Here is a 14284-nt window from a genome sequence, read left to right on the forward strand (position 1 = left end):
TAATTTTAATGTCTCGTCAATATTAATCTATCCAATCACCGATTTATAACATAAAAAAATCTCAAATTATATTTAAAAAATTGAAGTAAGAAAGTTTCCATTTGACAATGCTACTAAATGTAAATAAATATTATTAATCAATATACTGAAAAGATTACACGTAAAAAATTATATTTTAATACTTCTAATAAGACTTTAATTTATGTTATCAGTATTCGTTTTATTATCATCAGTTTATGTAATAAATTCAAAACCAGTAGAATCAAATTAGTGCTTACTATTATTATAAAATTTAATCTGTGTTTTTATTTTAATGATATTTTTTTTATTCTAAACAAAGGCTAACAAGTTTTAAGAACGTTATAAATGAATACTATTTTTTTCCAATTAATTGAAATATATATATGTATATACATATTTTATATTATACAGTGATTCTGAAAAGTTAAATATAACTAATATAAAAAAATCGTCATCTAATAATTTAAATTATTTTTGAAAAAAATATATAATATCAGGAGCTTAATTTCGAATTGAAACTATATTTATTACTTTTGTAGTCTCCACGACATTGATTAGAAGAGGGAAAAAAAAGGGGGAAAAAGTAGCATTTTGGTTCTGTATTTTTGTTTCAAAATTATGTTCGGTTCTTGTACATACAAAGGAATGAATTCAATCTTCAAATTTTTAAAAATAAGGGGTTCTAATATTATTTATATCTAAATTTAATATTTAGTGAGGACTAACTTTACCGTTAGAAATTTTTTAGAGGACTAAATTCATATAATATGTAATGTTAATGCTTTATTTTAAATTTTTTATTCATGATTTTTTGTCGTAAAAAATTGATAAAAAAAGGACTAATTTCACAATTTTAAAAAAATTATAAAATAATTAATTAATTTTTAAAATATACGTAAAAATATTAATTTAACAAAATAAATATAAAGACCAATAATATATTTAACCATAAAATTGACTTCTATAATTTCTACCCTTTGAAGAATTAGTCTCGATGAGTAATTGACACTTTTGTGATTGAGACAAATTAAGCAGTGGACGCATGGTAAAATCGATGTATCAAATTCTACATAACTTTACACTTTATGAAAAGTAATGACATCAAAGTATTTTCAAAAACACTATTTTCTATTTTTATTATTATTTATTCAAATTATAAATTTTCTGGAGTTTCATTTTTAATTTAATTAGCCGATTTTGGTTTTATAATTTTCAGTATTTTTTGTTAAACAAAAATGTGTAAAGAAAATGAGGTATAAAATATATTGTTTGCATATCCTAAGTGAAGTGTTACGAAGCTACAAAATGATATAGATCAAGTTACAGAGGGCAAGCTTCTCAAAACATGATATGGTGCAGTTGATGGAAAATTTAACAAAAGTGCGTGATCCCTTATAGTGAAGATTCGGGAATTTGGACACATCGTCAACATTTTCTCCTTTTGAAGCTCAATTTAACCAAGAGAGTGTTGGATAAAGCCTCTTTCTGTGTTGGTCACTAAGCCCAATTTTCTGATCAAACGATGCAACTTTTGCTGAGGCTGTGGATGATAACTGGTGCTTCTCGTCAAAAGCTTTTGCTTGGTTGACAGCATCTTTCCCTAAGATAAAGCCCTTGGCTAGCATGCCAGATACCACATCCTCTGCCTTCTGTAAAGCAACTTCAGCACCACCAGGAGTTTCACTGTCCTTTTCCTGCAAAAACATTTATAGTTGTAAGACCAAAGCAAGAAAGTTTCCGAAACATCTAGAAAATAATTCATAGCATCAGTTTTCGTATTTCACAAAATTTTGAGTACCTATGGTGATCTCATTGAGTGGTTCACACAGTTTATAGTATGTTTCCTGTTTGATTTGGATTGAGTCTAGAATAAGAATAAATAAGTTTAGTGGTTTGTATCTTAAGTCTTAACTCATCATAATACACATGACAATGTTATTCAAGGTCTCCTTTCTCTCTTCCTCACTCTAACTAAATCCTATGATTTCAACAGAGGTGATCTACCATTCCCAATTTCTCACAATTCAATACTTTGTCATTTCCAAGTAATTTCATTCCCAGAAAGCCTTATTCGCAACTAAGATGAATTTTTCATTCTCATATCATGCTTTTTATCATACGGCTCCCTGATTACCCAGTGAAGGGAAAAAATGCCAACTCTTAAAGAAGTAATAGATCATATATTATGTGAAACAATCAACATGAATAGCTGTCTGGGATCCACTCAATCTTTGTTGCTTACACATAGTCAAACTTTTCATATCAATATCTCGTTAAAGGTAAGTTAACCATGATCCAAACCCCTAAATTTTCACAAGCACTCAAAATAACACTGCAAAGGGTAAAACACGTCAAATTGGAACAACAAGCAAGAATTCTCGGTTCTATTCACTCAGAACCTAGGCAAAAGCAGCGTGCTGTTCATGATCTTGAAGCCATTCAGAAGGCCACCAATCTGGTCTACTAGCGACAACCTTCACATCCTCTTGTCCCTGAATGGACAAGGCACTGGACCTCTTTAAAGCTTCCTCTAACCGCAAGAGCCCCAGACCACGACATCCTAGGACAGTAGTCACTGTCCCGGCTTTTTTGCCGGATGTTGTGTTTATTACTTCTGAGCCTGGAATGACTTTGCTTACTAACTCTGGAATAGCAGAAAAGGAATGGCTAAGAGTACATCATAATAATAATATATAACGCCAAAGAAGCCATATACTCGTCGTAGGATTACCTTTCCCATCGTTGTCTAGAAACCTTAGAGGAACTATTCGCTTCCGAATCACCCCTCTGTGATGTGTACGAGCAATGAGTTCTTGGCCAACATAGCAACCTTTACCAAAGCTAATTGCATTAAGGCCTGCAAGATTATACTCCAGTGGTACCGCATCACCTGGACATGATAACATCTTTGAGACACCGAACTCTGATCAGATGAATTCAACTGAGAATGAGTTTTAACAAGGAAACCAACACACCTTTTGGAATCTCGGTTGATCCTTCAGCCACACCCTTCTCTATTCTCCACATAAGGAAATTCTTTTCATCAGTCTCTTTGTCAACCACAATGAGAGGGGCTGAAACAGGTAGAGATGAAGGAGACTCTTATTGACTAAATATCTGGAGATTTGTCACACTAGTACAAAAGATTGCATGATAAATAGACATATTTTGTTACTAGCAGCGAAGGAATAGCTAACTAACGAGTTATATTCGATGGAAAGATCCCTCTAAAACCAAGAGAGGTCAATCTGGGATCCTTGAACCATTGCCACCCACTATCACTCCCATGCAAAGATGACATTGCAGTACTATCCACACCAGCACCCCAGCCAACAGAGGTTGCTTCTGGTTCTTCTACTTGTGAAGACTTCTCGGAAAGGCCAGCACCATAACGCTGCCAGCATGAGAAACCGCTTGAAACATCATCAATGTCAACCTTTGACCTCAACCGGTATCTGCAGCACTAAAATGTTATGGTTTCCGCTCAGAAATAAGAACCAATAAATCAACAAAGAATAAGATCAATTGCAACCCAAAACCACTACCAAAGCATGAACCGGATTGCTCTGATCATGAAAAAAACAAGATGCCAAGGCAAGTCAAACATCTATTATATTCAGAGGCTAAAAAGCTAGTTCATCAGACTTTATAGGATGCATATTCAGTGTAAAGTAACCACCCTTGATACCATGCATATGCTGTGTAATACAACCGGTATCTGCAGCACTAAAATGATAAGGTTTCTGCTAGGAAATAAGAACAAATAAATCAATAAGTGTAGGAAGAAGATCAACTGCAACCAAAAACCACAACCGAAGCATGAACTTGCTTTGATCACCTCAAAAACAATATACCAAGGCAACACAAACGATCTACTTTGTGCACAGGCTAAACATCTAGTTTATCAGACTTTATAGCATGCATATGCAGTGTAACATAACCACGATAAATGGATGCAATAAAAGGGTATATGAAGGAGCAAAAATAGAGTAGTAGAGATGGGAATTACGTAACAGGTCCCTATAAAAGAGGGACAGAACAGTTGAGAGGAGGTTCAGCGGTTACTAATTAACTGAAACTTTTAAGGAGAGATCTAGGGTGCTCTGGAACTCACCTTCTCATCCAATGTGTTCTTTCTGAGATTGCTGAATAAGATTGTTGGGATGTTTCTGTCCAGTTCTTTTCACTGTTTATTTTCCCTAATCCTATTTGATTATATCAGTTCTATACCATTCAGTGTCTATCAGCTACAGCTTTAAGACAAATGCTAGGGCCCTAGTTACGAAAAAAAAAAAAAAAAAACCAACAGAGCATTTATTTTATATATGGAAAACACAAAGATTATTCAATGCTCCCCTTAGTGTGTTTGGAAGTCTCGTTTGCGGTTAGCACGAGGTTAAGCTTACAAGAACAATTCTATATTCTTCTACTCGTACTTGCTCCTCTTAAAAATTCATCTAATTAATAGAGTTTGATTTCTATGTACTTTTCATCTTAAAATTTATACTCTGTGAATCAATCAGAATCATGGTAGATATTATAACCTTTTTAAGGCCAAGGATATATAATTATCTTTCCAAGTGCGAATGGTGAAAAAACTAATGAAAATGAATTGCCAAAAATAAAAAACTAACTGTTAATTGAAAGTGAAGTAACTTCTCTCTCTCTCTCTCTCCCTTCCCATACAGAACACAGAGGTGAAATTGAGAAATTAAGTCTAAATCAAAGAAATGGCACGAAAAGAATCAATGATGCATAACAGAGCAAATAAACCAAACTAAAAGAAAGAAAGATTAAACTCACTTGTTGAAGGTTTGCAACAATTCATCCAACACAGAAGCATCCACGTCAGCAAACAAATGAAAGGGCCTATCGGAGTTGGACTCAGGAGCAGTGCCGGTGTTATCGAGCTTTGTGTCCCTCATGGGAGGCTTATAGAGAAAGAGGTCGTAGAGGAATCTCCCTTGAGGGGTCAATAAGGCAGCATAAATAGGAGGAACCGACATAGCAGGCACGTTCGGCGTGGGCAAGTTTTCAATTTTGTCACCAATGGGGTCACCCAACCTCCGGACATCGTTGGTAAGGAGGCCCTGTAGGAACTTGAGGTTGTCAGGCCCGCCGAACCGTATAACGGAACGGGACTTGAGAAGAGAGCCCAAGGGCCCGACACCTTGGACCTGGCTTTCGCAATGATTACCGAACCGCTTCCAAGTTGTGAGGTGAATGCCTCTGCAACGGTGGGCAAGGGATTTGGGCAATGCTATGCGATTCATGGAGATTGGTGATTATGGGGAAAGAAGGAGAAGATGGTAAAGTAGAAGGTGATGGTCAGACACAACCGAAAGGAGATTGTGTTTGGCTGTGTGCGTGGGTTATTGGACGGTGCATACTCAACATGTTTTTTCCTGAAACGGCTCTGCTCCTGATGATGGAAATTAATAGCATAAAAAATCATAAGACAAGAAGAAACATCACGAAATCAAAAGAACAAGTCCATGGCAGCTAATAAACCGCTGTCAAAGGCATCGTATAAACAAAACAACACAGTCAAAAATAACTCCGCGCTTATATCACCGAATCACTTCCAAATTCCAATAGCAAAATCAGCCTAGAGATTCATGGAAAAGCCATCAAAATCAACTCAAACTGTGGAATTTAAGTTTTCAACAAATTAAATTGTATGATTTTATTTCCTCCCTATATCATTCATCAAATTTTGCTTACTCTAGATGATGATTTGTCAATAGGAAATGTAATTATGTTAGGAGGATTATTTTAGTATGTTTTTATTAGAGCTGTCAAAGCAGCTCATTTTATAAGATTTGGCCCTAACTCATGTGGGTTGGGGGCAAAAGAAGTTCACAGGACTAAAAAAAAATTTGATTAAAAAAGTTTACATGACCAAATATCCCTAAAGTCCTATAGATCACAACTAACCGATAAACTTTCCTTTTTATCATGAGAAAAATATAATAATAAAAGTAGAAACAAAAATAGTCAATCCTACAATAACAAACCCAAACCCAACTTAAACTGCATAATAAAAACACCTCTGCAGAGAAACATACAGTAATTGAAGCCTTATGTTTATGATTAAATGCTGAAACAAAAAACATCATATCTGCAGAATAAGAAGCATATCCAGATTTTTTTTTCTCACTTACCCTTGTCACTGTTCTTGCTTATTATTGATCATTGTATTTTTACCAGACCCTGCAGCGAATTGGCAAATAGAAGCCACTAAAGCATAATCTAAAAAATCTAAATTGAGAACCAGAAAGATCAGGAGAAACACTAAAGCATAAGATTATTTTAAGAAGAGAAAGAAAAAAGTGGTCAAAAAAGAAACAGAAGAGGAAAAGTGATAATAAAATCAAATGACAAGTTGACAGTGGATATATGTAGTGGTTTCCAGCCTAATTGGTTCAGATTAAAAGGAAAACTGGGTCATAGAGTTTATCTTGTTTCATAGAAAAACTGGGTCACAATAATTCTTAGAAAAAAATATTCTACAACATTACTATCATGGCTTTGAATTGCGATACATTAAAGCATCAATGAGAGCCAACCTCACTCCCCAAAAAAATTAAACACAGACCAGTAAAGGTTTAAAGACTCCAACATCAATGAGAGCCACCACATATATAAAAACCTGCATCCTTTCTGCTTCTACACTCACTAGTTGATTCATAGGAAGAGTGTTGTGGAGTGGATCAAAAGAAGAAAAAGATGAGCTGCAATGGTTGTCGTGTTCTCAGAAAGGGTTGCAGTGAGAACTGCATGCTACGCCACCCTCTTTTGTGACCAAGTTCTCAGTATACATACTCTCGTAAGAATGCAAACATTCCATGCAAACAAATGTTGAATTTCAAACAATAACAAGTTTTAGAGTTCAACAAAATCGTAAATTGTGTTTCAATAGCAATAGCCTTGTCCCACTAATCAAGGCTGGATACATGGATCAAAAAGTATCATGGGGGCTTAGTTAAAAGTTAAACTATCAAGTATGTTATTCATCATGAAATCCCTTTTAATTTGTCCAATGTCCTTTTTGATCTCTCTTTACTGCTCATGGGGCTAGAAATCATGTCCTCTACTCTCCTCACCATTGCCTCGAGTGGAATTCTTTGCATACCGAATTTCTATCTTCTTTTCCTCAATAAGTTATGCTAATATCTCTTCGTATACAATCATTCCTTATCTTGTCCTTCCTTCAGTGGCTACAGATCCATCTTCACTCCACCTATGGTCTCATAAGCTAGACCCAAGCTCGAATAAAGGAGAACAGTTATGTTAAGCTCTCAACAGGAAGCTTAAAACTTGTTGAAACCCCAATCATGGATCACTCAAGGAAGATATATTCACTATCAATCATAAATAAAAACAGTTCAACAGTAGGTGTCTGACCTCCAACAACATCCATGAACTGTGGCTAATATTCACTTAAATAATCACATAAAGCACCTAGGGAAGCCATTCTTATGCAGAATCATATTTGAGAAAATGATTAAATGCCCAACAATTGTTATATAACTAAATTATAATAATAAGAAAAAAAGGATAGAAGTACTACAATGTTACAATGAATTCCCCAGAAAAAAACAATAATAATGAATGGATTTTTCCTACATCAGTTGAGTAGTTTGGAAACCGGCAAAGAAAATATATATGATCCCCTAGGCATATATGTTCTTCTTCCCATTTTTTCTGTACAATGGAGAAAAAATGCCCTTGGTTCCGTTTCAACAAAGGAAACCATGGACTTGTCAAATAAATCTGAAGGGTATTCATTAGAATTTGATTGCATCAAACGAATTGGCAAGACAAAAGAGTAATCAAAACTGAATATCCAGTCAGCAGATAAGCCAAACAAACTAGACGAACATCATGTTTATTAAGTGGTTTACAAATTTATAACATGAAAGCACAACAACATTTCACTCGGATCAATAACAACTTAAAAAAAATCAATGGAAAACTGATTAAATGATGGCATACATAACAGAACACGACAACAAGAAATTATTATATTCTGTTCAGAACATCTTTGTGATGGTCAGAAGAGGAAAAATGGAAAGCTGCGACACAATCCACCATCAACTTAGCAAATCAGGCACTATAATCTAGAAAGTCAAAAGCTTTGAGACATCTAAAGATGGAAGATCAATTCAAACAAAAACCTAGTACATACCTTGAGATGGGAACGTTTTACAAGAAAGAAAAAAAATACAAAGATGAGACTGATACACACAAAAATAACGATGGAACAAAAGGGTGACAGAGAGGAGGAAGAAGAAGAAGAAGGTAAGAGATCTAAAATGAAAGATTAAGAAGCCATGAAGTGGAAAAGTTATCACTGTGTGCAACACCACAGAGATGTGCAAGGTTGAGTCAGCGCAGCATCTTAAAGTGAAGAAGCAGCATCTTATTTGCGCCTTTCTTTCAAAACATGTTCAATGCACAAGCAAATCCACCAGACATATCATATATTGTAGTTGCATATATTCTACCCAATAACCTTTAAATTTGAGGAACATATTAATATTGAATTTTTTATGTGCCCTTTTGAAAAAACAAGAAAACAATCATAAAAATGAAATGAAAACAATCAACACTAGTAGTACCACACTACTCAGATTCCCAAAAGTTTATTGAATTCCAACCTTTCACCCTCCTTCTGATGGGATCCATTTGATTTCTTTTGGCATGAACACGACAACCTAAAAATTCTTCACTAAATTCACACTGAGCTGACTCAAAGAGACTACCCTGCTTCTATACAATGGCTCAATCTTACAAACACTAAAATCACTTCTCATAGCCACAAACTTACATGTGGATAAATGGGTGCTTCACCCTAACTTCGACCATATATCACCAACAAACACATTTAAGATACTATTTTTTGTTCACACTCATAAGCATAGAGAGACAAGCAGTTCTGACAAGTTCTGAGGTTATGCTGCGTCGAATCTGAGCTCTCGTAGACAAAGTGTTTGTTTCAAAAAATTGGAAATCTTTCACCAGTCCCACAAAAAAATGGGGCTAGGGGCCTAACCCACGTGGGTTAACAAAAAATGGGTTTATTATAAAAAGGGCCAGGACTGGCCTTAAATGTTTTCCTAATTTTTATAATAATGAAAAAGTTTTAATTGAATATATAGATTCACAAAATGCATGCATATTATTCTAGCCATTTACAATTTTTCAATAAATTGCAACAATTAGATATTCCTTCAATGCTATAATTAAAAAAAAAAAACATTGACGGAGAATATAGACTCAAAAAAGAAATGCATCTCTCAACAAGAAGAAAAAAAAAGTTTGTTTTTTAACTGCCTTTGTATACAAATTTTAAAATGAAAAACAAATTCAAAATGTTTAATTAAAAATTAAAGGTAAAACCTCTTTTTAGATTGTTACTCATCTTTTATTTGATTTTTCACGAAAACCTTGTCTTGAAAATATTAGAAATAAAAAAAATAATATAAGTTAATAGTGATAAGCACTTAGAATATATTTCCTATTTGGCTACCTCACTAGTTATTTTTTTATTTTCTTTCTATTTGATTATTGTAGTAAAAAAATAATTGGTAAGAATTTAGAAAATAAAATATTAAAATTATTAGGTGTTTTAAAATAATAATATTGGTATTATAAAATTAAAATAATTTAATAATATAAATAGAATTTTTTAAATTCTTTTCATTATCTAAAACATTCACCTTTCATTTAAATTTTTTTTTCTTGTGTTATTTATCTTTTTTTTACGAGTTCTAACTCATTTTGACGATAGGGAAGTTTCTATGAGATCAGAATTGAGTGATCTCCATTTTTAACCGATTAGTTTATACTTTAAAGTAAGTAGGTTTGGATTCTTTTTTCCTTTCGTTCTTAGTTTGAGATTACGTGAAGAGATTCTTGTCGCATACGCTATGTAACTTTTCTTCTTATGATTTTTCTAAGAATTACAAAAGAAAAGGTAAAATTTTACAATGACAGGAAGCTAAAGAAGGTATTTCATCTAGGATAGTGGGTGTTATTGTTCAATTCATGACTAAAACTTTTTTCCTAGAAAGTTAAAGTGCAAGTGGTGTAATCCGTTTATAATTAAGAATGTCCATCCACATTACAGATCCAGTTTCTGAAGACCCATAAAGAAATTAGATAATTAATGGACAATATCTCAAGCATTATTTGGATGATGAAGTTGAACACCTTTACCCAACACCCGCCTTTATCCAACAGATCCCAGCGGGTGTTGGATAAAGCCTCTTTTTGTGTTCGGTACTCGTGTTGGGTACTCGTTATTATTGATTTTATTTATTAGTCAATTTTTTCCTAAAATTTTTAAGCCTTAGCGTACTTCATTTTCTATTTCTGTGTTGGGTACTCGTTATTATTGATTTTATTTATTAGTCAATTTTTTCCTAAGATTTAAGCCTTAGCGTACTTCATTTTCTATTTCTGCTAACGTAACCCCTTCGTTTCTTAATTATTTATATATTTTTTACACGGGCTGTAGTTCTTATTTGTGACTACTACCACCAAAATAAATAGGAGAAACAAATTATTTCACAGCTAGGAAACTATATTCTAGAAGAAAAATAAATAATTGCACTCGTGTCCAAACAGTAAATGAGTCTTACATTCACTTCAGATGTGAAAAAAAAAAAGGTCGTTAATCATCCTGAAACACTTGGGAAGAGGTTTGGATAAAGTATATATGTACATACAAAGAAGCTAATCAAAGGATCAAACCCTGAGCAGGAGCAGGTTTAGAAGGCTTCTGCTCACTTGCTTCTGCTGTTTTGGGTGCCTCAGAAATTACCTGTGCATGCTGATCTTCCACACTTCGTTTCTGTTCTTCACTCTCCACCTTCTCTCTAGTCTTCTGTCCTACTTCCCCAGCGGCCTTAGAAACCTTACTAAAAGCACCTGTTACCCAGGATGCCCCAGTAAGCACATAGCGATTCTTCATTATGGCAGAACCAGCATTGCTCACTGTCTGTTCTGCAGCTGCAAAAGCTGATTTGGTCTTTTCTGAAACCTGAAACTTTTGATCCACATCTCGAATTCTATCACCCACAACTGTAGCACCAGCACTTATTTTCTCACTAAGCCCAATTTTCTGATCAAACGATGCAACTTTTGCTGAGGCTGTGGATGATAACTGGTGCTTCTCGTCAAAAGCTTTTGCTTGGTTGACAGCATCTTTCCCTAAGATAAAGCCCTTGGCTAGCATGCCAGATACCACATCCTCTGCCTTCTGTAAAGCAACTTCAGCACCACCAGGAGTTTCACTGTNCTTTTCCTGCAAAAACATTTATAGTTGTAAGACCAAAACAAGATAGTTACTTGTGTACAATATTTAATTAGTAGTTAGAGGGTCTTAGCAGGACTCACAGGACTCACAGATGATTTGAAGGCAGCCGGTGGAAGCTGGTAATCTGGATCCAGAGTTATTGTAACTGACATATCCACTATAGTTGCTCCCTGAGAAAAGTGAATTTAGGTTATATTTGGTCATACATTGTCAAATTGAACATGTTGTATGTCATTAGTGTAATCATAGGCAATTTAATAGCCACATAAAATAATACAATCAGATACATGCCCCACAGTGTGAATTAAAGCTAACTATCCATACTTCAAATGGCTATTCTTTTGAAACAACACAATTGCAGATTACCATCAGTAAGATTGTTGAATAAACCGCATCAAACTCCATTTGTATTCAATCTCACTATGGAGGATGATTGAATTTTTTCAATAATTCCATTGGAAAAGGTAATGTTGATTCAAAGCAGAAAATGGAAACTTTCCAGTATTAAGGAACACTGCAATATCTTCAATCATCTAGAATTCCATAATTCTCAAACAAAACTTTTTTTCCGGGTAGCTCAGTAATACAGCCTTAAGTTTTCAAAAAGCTGAACATTTCAGCACAATGTATGCTTTGTAGATAATGACAAACAATTCTGTAGCTCTAAAGCTTGAAATCTCAACACCAATAATGAATATGACATTTTTTGTTGTTGAAACAAATTTAATATGATACTAACATTAATGTAACGAGAGTAAGTGTATTACCGAAAGCAGTACAGCAGTCTCAGCTCCATGCGGTTCCTTGAAGGTAATATAAGCAATTTGAGATCGTTCATCATGGCTGCATTAATATACATAAATTTACTATTTGTAAAACAAAAATTAGAAATAAGAACAGCCTAGAAAGGGGTTCATGAAACAGAGCAAAATAACTGACCTGCGTAGTTCAATATATTCAATGTTACCAGAAAATGAAAAGAACTCCTTAATGTCCTGTTCAGTTGCTCCCAAGGAAACATTAACGACTTTGACCGTTTTTATCTGAGAAAATAATACACGTATTAAAACTCTGAAGCCTGAAATTATAGAATACCCTCTTCTTCATAGGCAATAAATTTCTGAAACTCATAAAGGACAAATTCAAATTTCAAAGCTCATTACTCAACGAAAATACTTACTATTAAAGATAAATCCTCTTATGGTGTCTCATATGTAATAACTTACAAACATGTCTATAATTTATTTTTATAATCTATATCTTATGAAGCCTTAAGTAAACAGAAAGTTTAAGAACAAAATTATTCATAAATGATTTTGAAAATTGAGTAGTTTTTTTTTTTACATTCTCCCATAGCTAAGAACATGCACCTACATACAGCCTTTAAAAGGATGTGTGTCATCATTGTGTGCATGTTTCCAACAAAACAATTTTATTTGAAATTTATTATCTATAGCATGAACATAAAATTATTTCACAATCAATCATCCCGTATATGAAGTTTCTGAAACATCTAGAAAATAATTCATAGCATCAGTTTTGGTATTTCACAAAATTTTGGGTACCTACGGTGATCTCATTGAGTGGTTCCCACAGTTTATAGTATGTTTCCTGTTTGATTTGGATTGAGTCTAGAATAAGAATAAATAAGTTTAGTGGCTTGTATCTTAAGTCTTAACTCATCATAATACACATGATAATGTTATTCAAGGTCTCCTTTCTCTCTTCCTCAATCTACCTCCTTCCCTAACTCTTTCATTAACTAAATCTTTATTATGATTTCGACAGAGGTGATCTACCATTCCCAATTTCTCACAATTCAATACTTTGTCATTTCCAAGTAATTTCATTCCCAGAAAGCCTTATTCACAACTAAGATGAATTTTTCATTCTCATATCATGTTTTTTTCATACGGCTCCCTGATTACCCAGTGATGGGAAAAAATGCCAACTCTTAAAGAAGTAACAGAACATATATTATGTGAAACAATCAACATGAATAGCTGTCTGGGATCCACTCAATCTTTGTTGATTAAACATAGTCAAACTTTTCATATCAATATCTCGTTCAAGGTAAGTTAACCATGATACAAACCCCTAAATTTTCACAAGCACTCAAAATAACACAACTAAGGATAAAACACGTCAAATTGGAACAACAAACAAGAATTCTCCGTTCTATTCACTCAATACACCGAGACTGTTTTGCTTTAAGCTCCATATCAAACATTGAGTACCATTCAAGAAACAATTAACTGCACATCATTCGAATCATGTTCTCTAATTTCAGTAACTATGTAAAGCAACAGTTATGAGTCCTTCAAGTTCTTATACCCAAAATAGCAAAGGCTAAATAATCGCTAACAATCAAAATACACAAATTAAACAATCAAAATATAAGGTAAAATCATTTGAAAGTTTCAATCCTAGCCATGCGAGTTAAATTTATTGGTAGAAAAGCCTAATTAGCATGTCAGAAAATCTTAAATGTGAGAAAAATTTGTCTTGCAGATTGAGAGGCAGAAGCGGTGCGATGAGAACTTACCGACATCGGAAATGATTTCAGACAGAACCTCCAGTGACCGGAAACGCCACGTAAGTCAGCTTTGGTGGTGTCGCAGGTGGTGTTATGAGGAGCGATGCTAGTGAAGATGAAAAAAATGTTTGGAGATTTAAGAGCGATTCAACACACGTGCATTGCTAACTCGGTGAGACTCGCACGTGGAAGCTTACAGGAGCACGTGCCTAGTAGTGTGTTTGATGATTTCAAATTAACAAGCACGAATTTGCGTGAATAAATTTACAATTATTGAATATTTCAGACAATTTCTATAATAATTCTTTGTAAGTTTGATGAGCTTGATAATTTTTTAGATGAAATTTTTGAATAACTGTTAAAAGTACTAAGGGAAAAAGAATGAAAGAAGACGAAAATAA

The 14284-nt window shown here is 34.0% G+C and overlaps 2 protein-coding genes across 9 annotated transcripts; both read right to left on the reverse strand.

Moving 5' to 3' along the window:
- Positions 1 to 1580: 1580 nt before the first annotated feature.
- LOC106777563 (putative transferase At4g12130, mitochondrial) lies at positions 1581 to 9072 on the reverse strand. Of its 7 annotated transcripts, none has more exons than XM_014665182.2 (8): positions 8855 to 9072; positions 6186 to 6234; positions 4825 to 5443; positions 3223 to 3476; positions 2997 to 3095; positions 2753 to 2911; positions 2421 to 2665; positions 1581 to 1715 (listed from the first exon to the last, which is right to left on the reverse strand). In XM_014665182.2, the coding sequence occupies exons 3-7, from the start codon at positions 5292 to 5294 to the stop codon at positions 2421 to 2423; spliced, it is 1227 nt and encodes a 408-aa protein (XP_014520668.1). In that variant the 5' UTR covers positions 5295 to 5443; positions 6186 to 6234; positions 8855 to 9072; the 3' UTR covers positions 1581 to 1715. The 7 variants fall into 7 exon arrangements, with proteins under 7 accessions (XP_014520668.1, XP_014520665.1, XP_014520671.1 ...); XM_014665179.2 differs by having other exon boundaries at positions 8685 to 9072; XM_014665185.2 differs by lacking the exon at positions 6186 to 6234.
- A 1519-nt stretch (positions 9073 to 10591) lies between these two features.
- LOC106777565 (binding partner of ACD11 1) lies at positions 10592 to 14047 on the reverse strand. 2 transcript variants are annotated; one of them, XM_014665187.2, is made up of 5 exons: positions 13893 to 14047; positions 12287 to 12390; positions 12115 to 12190; positions 11437 to 11517; positions 10592 to 11335 (listed from the first exon to the last, which is right to left on the reverse strand). In XM_014665187.2, exons 1-5 carry the CDS (start codon positions 13896 to 13898, stop codon positions 10769 to 10771), a joined length of 834 nt encoding a protein of 277 aa, XP_014520673.1. In that variant the 5' UTR covers positions 13899 to 14047; the 3' UTR covers positions 10592 to 10768. The 2 variants fall into 2 exon arrangements, with proteins under 2 accessions (XP_014520673.1, XP_014520672.1); XM_014665186.2 differs by having other exon boundaries at positions 10616 to 11335; positions 11428 to 11517.
- Positions 14048 to 14284: the final 237 nt, after the last annotated feature.

Source organism: Vigna radiata, chromosome 11 (genome assembly GCF_000741045.1).
Source record: "Vigna radiata var. radiata cultivar VC1973A chromosome 11, Vradiata_ver6, whole genome shotgun sequence".
Lineage (NCBI taxonomy): Eukaryota > Viridiplantae > Streptophyta > Magnoliopsida > Fabales > Fabaceae > Vigna > Vigna radiata.

Bases quoted from the DNA above. Each gene is read 5' to 3' on its own strand.
- LOC106777563 (XM_014665185.2), bottom strand. From the start codon at position 5,294: ATGAATCGCATAGCATTGCCCAAATCCCTTGCCCACCGTTGCAGAGGC. The intron at 2,912-2,996 runs GTGTGTTGGTTT...TATCATGTCCAG, and splicing joins ATCAACCGAGATTCCAAAAG to GTGATGCGGTACCACTGGAG. The intron at 2,666-2,752 runs GTAATCCTACGA...CTGCTATTCCAG, and splicing joins TCTAGACAACGATGGGAAAG to AGTTAGTAAGCAAAGTCATT.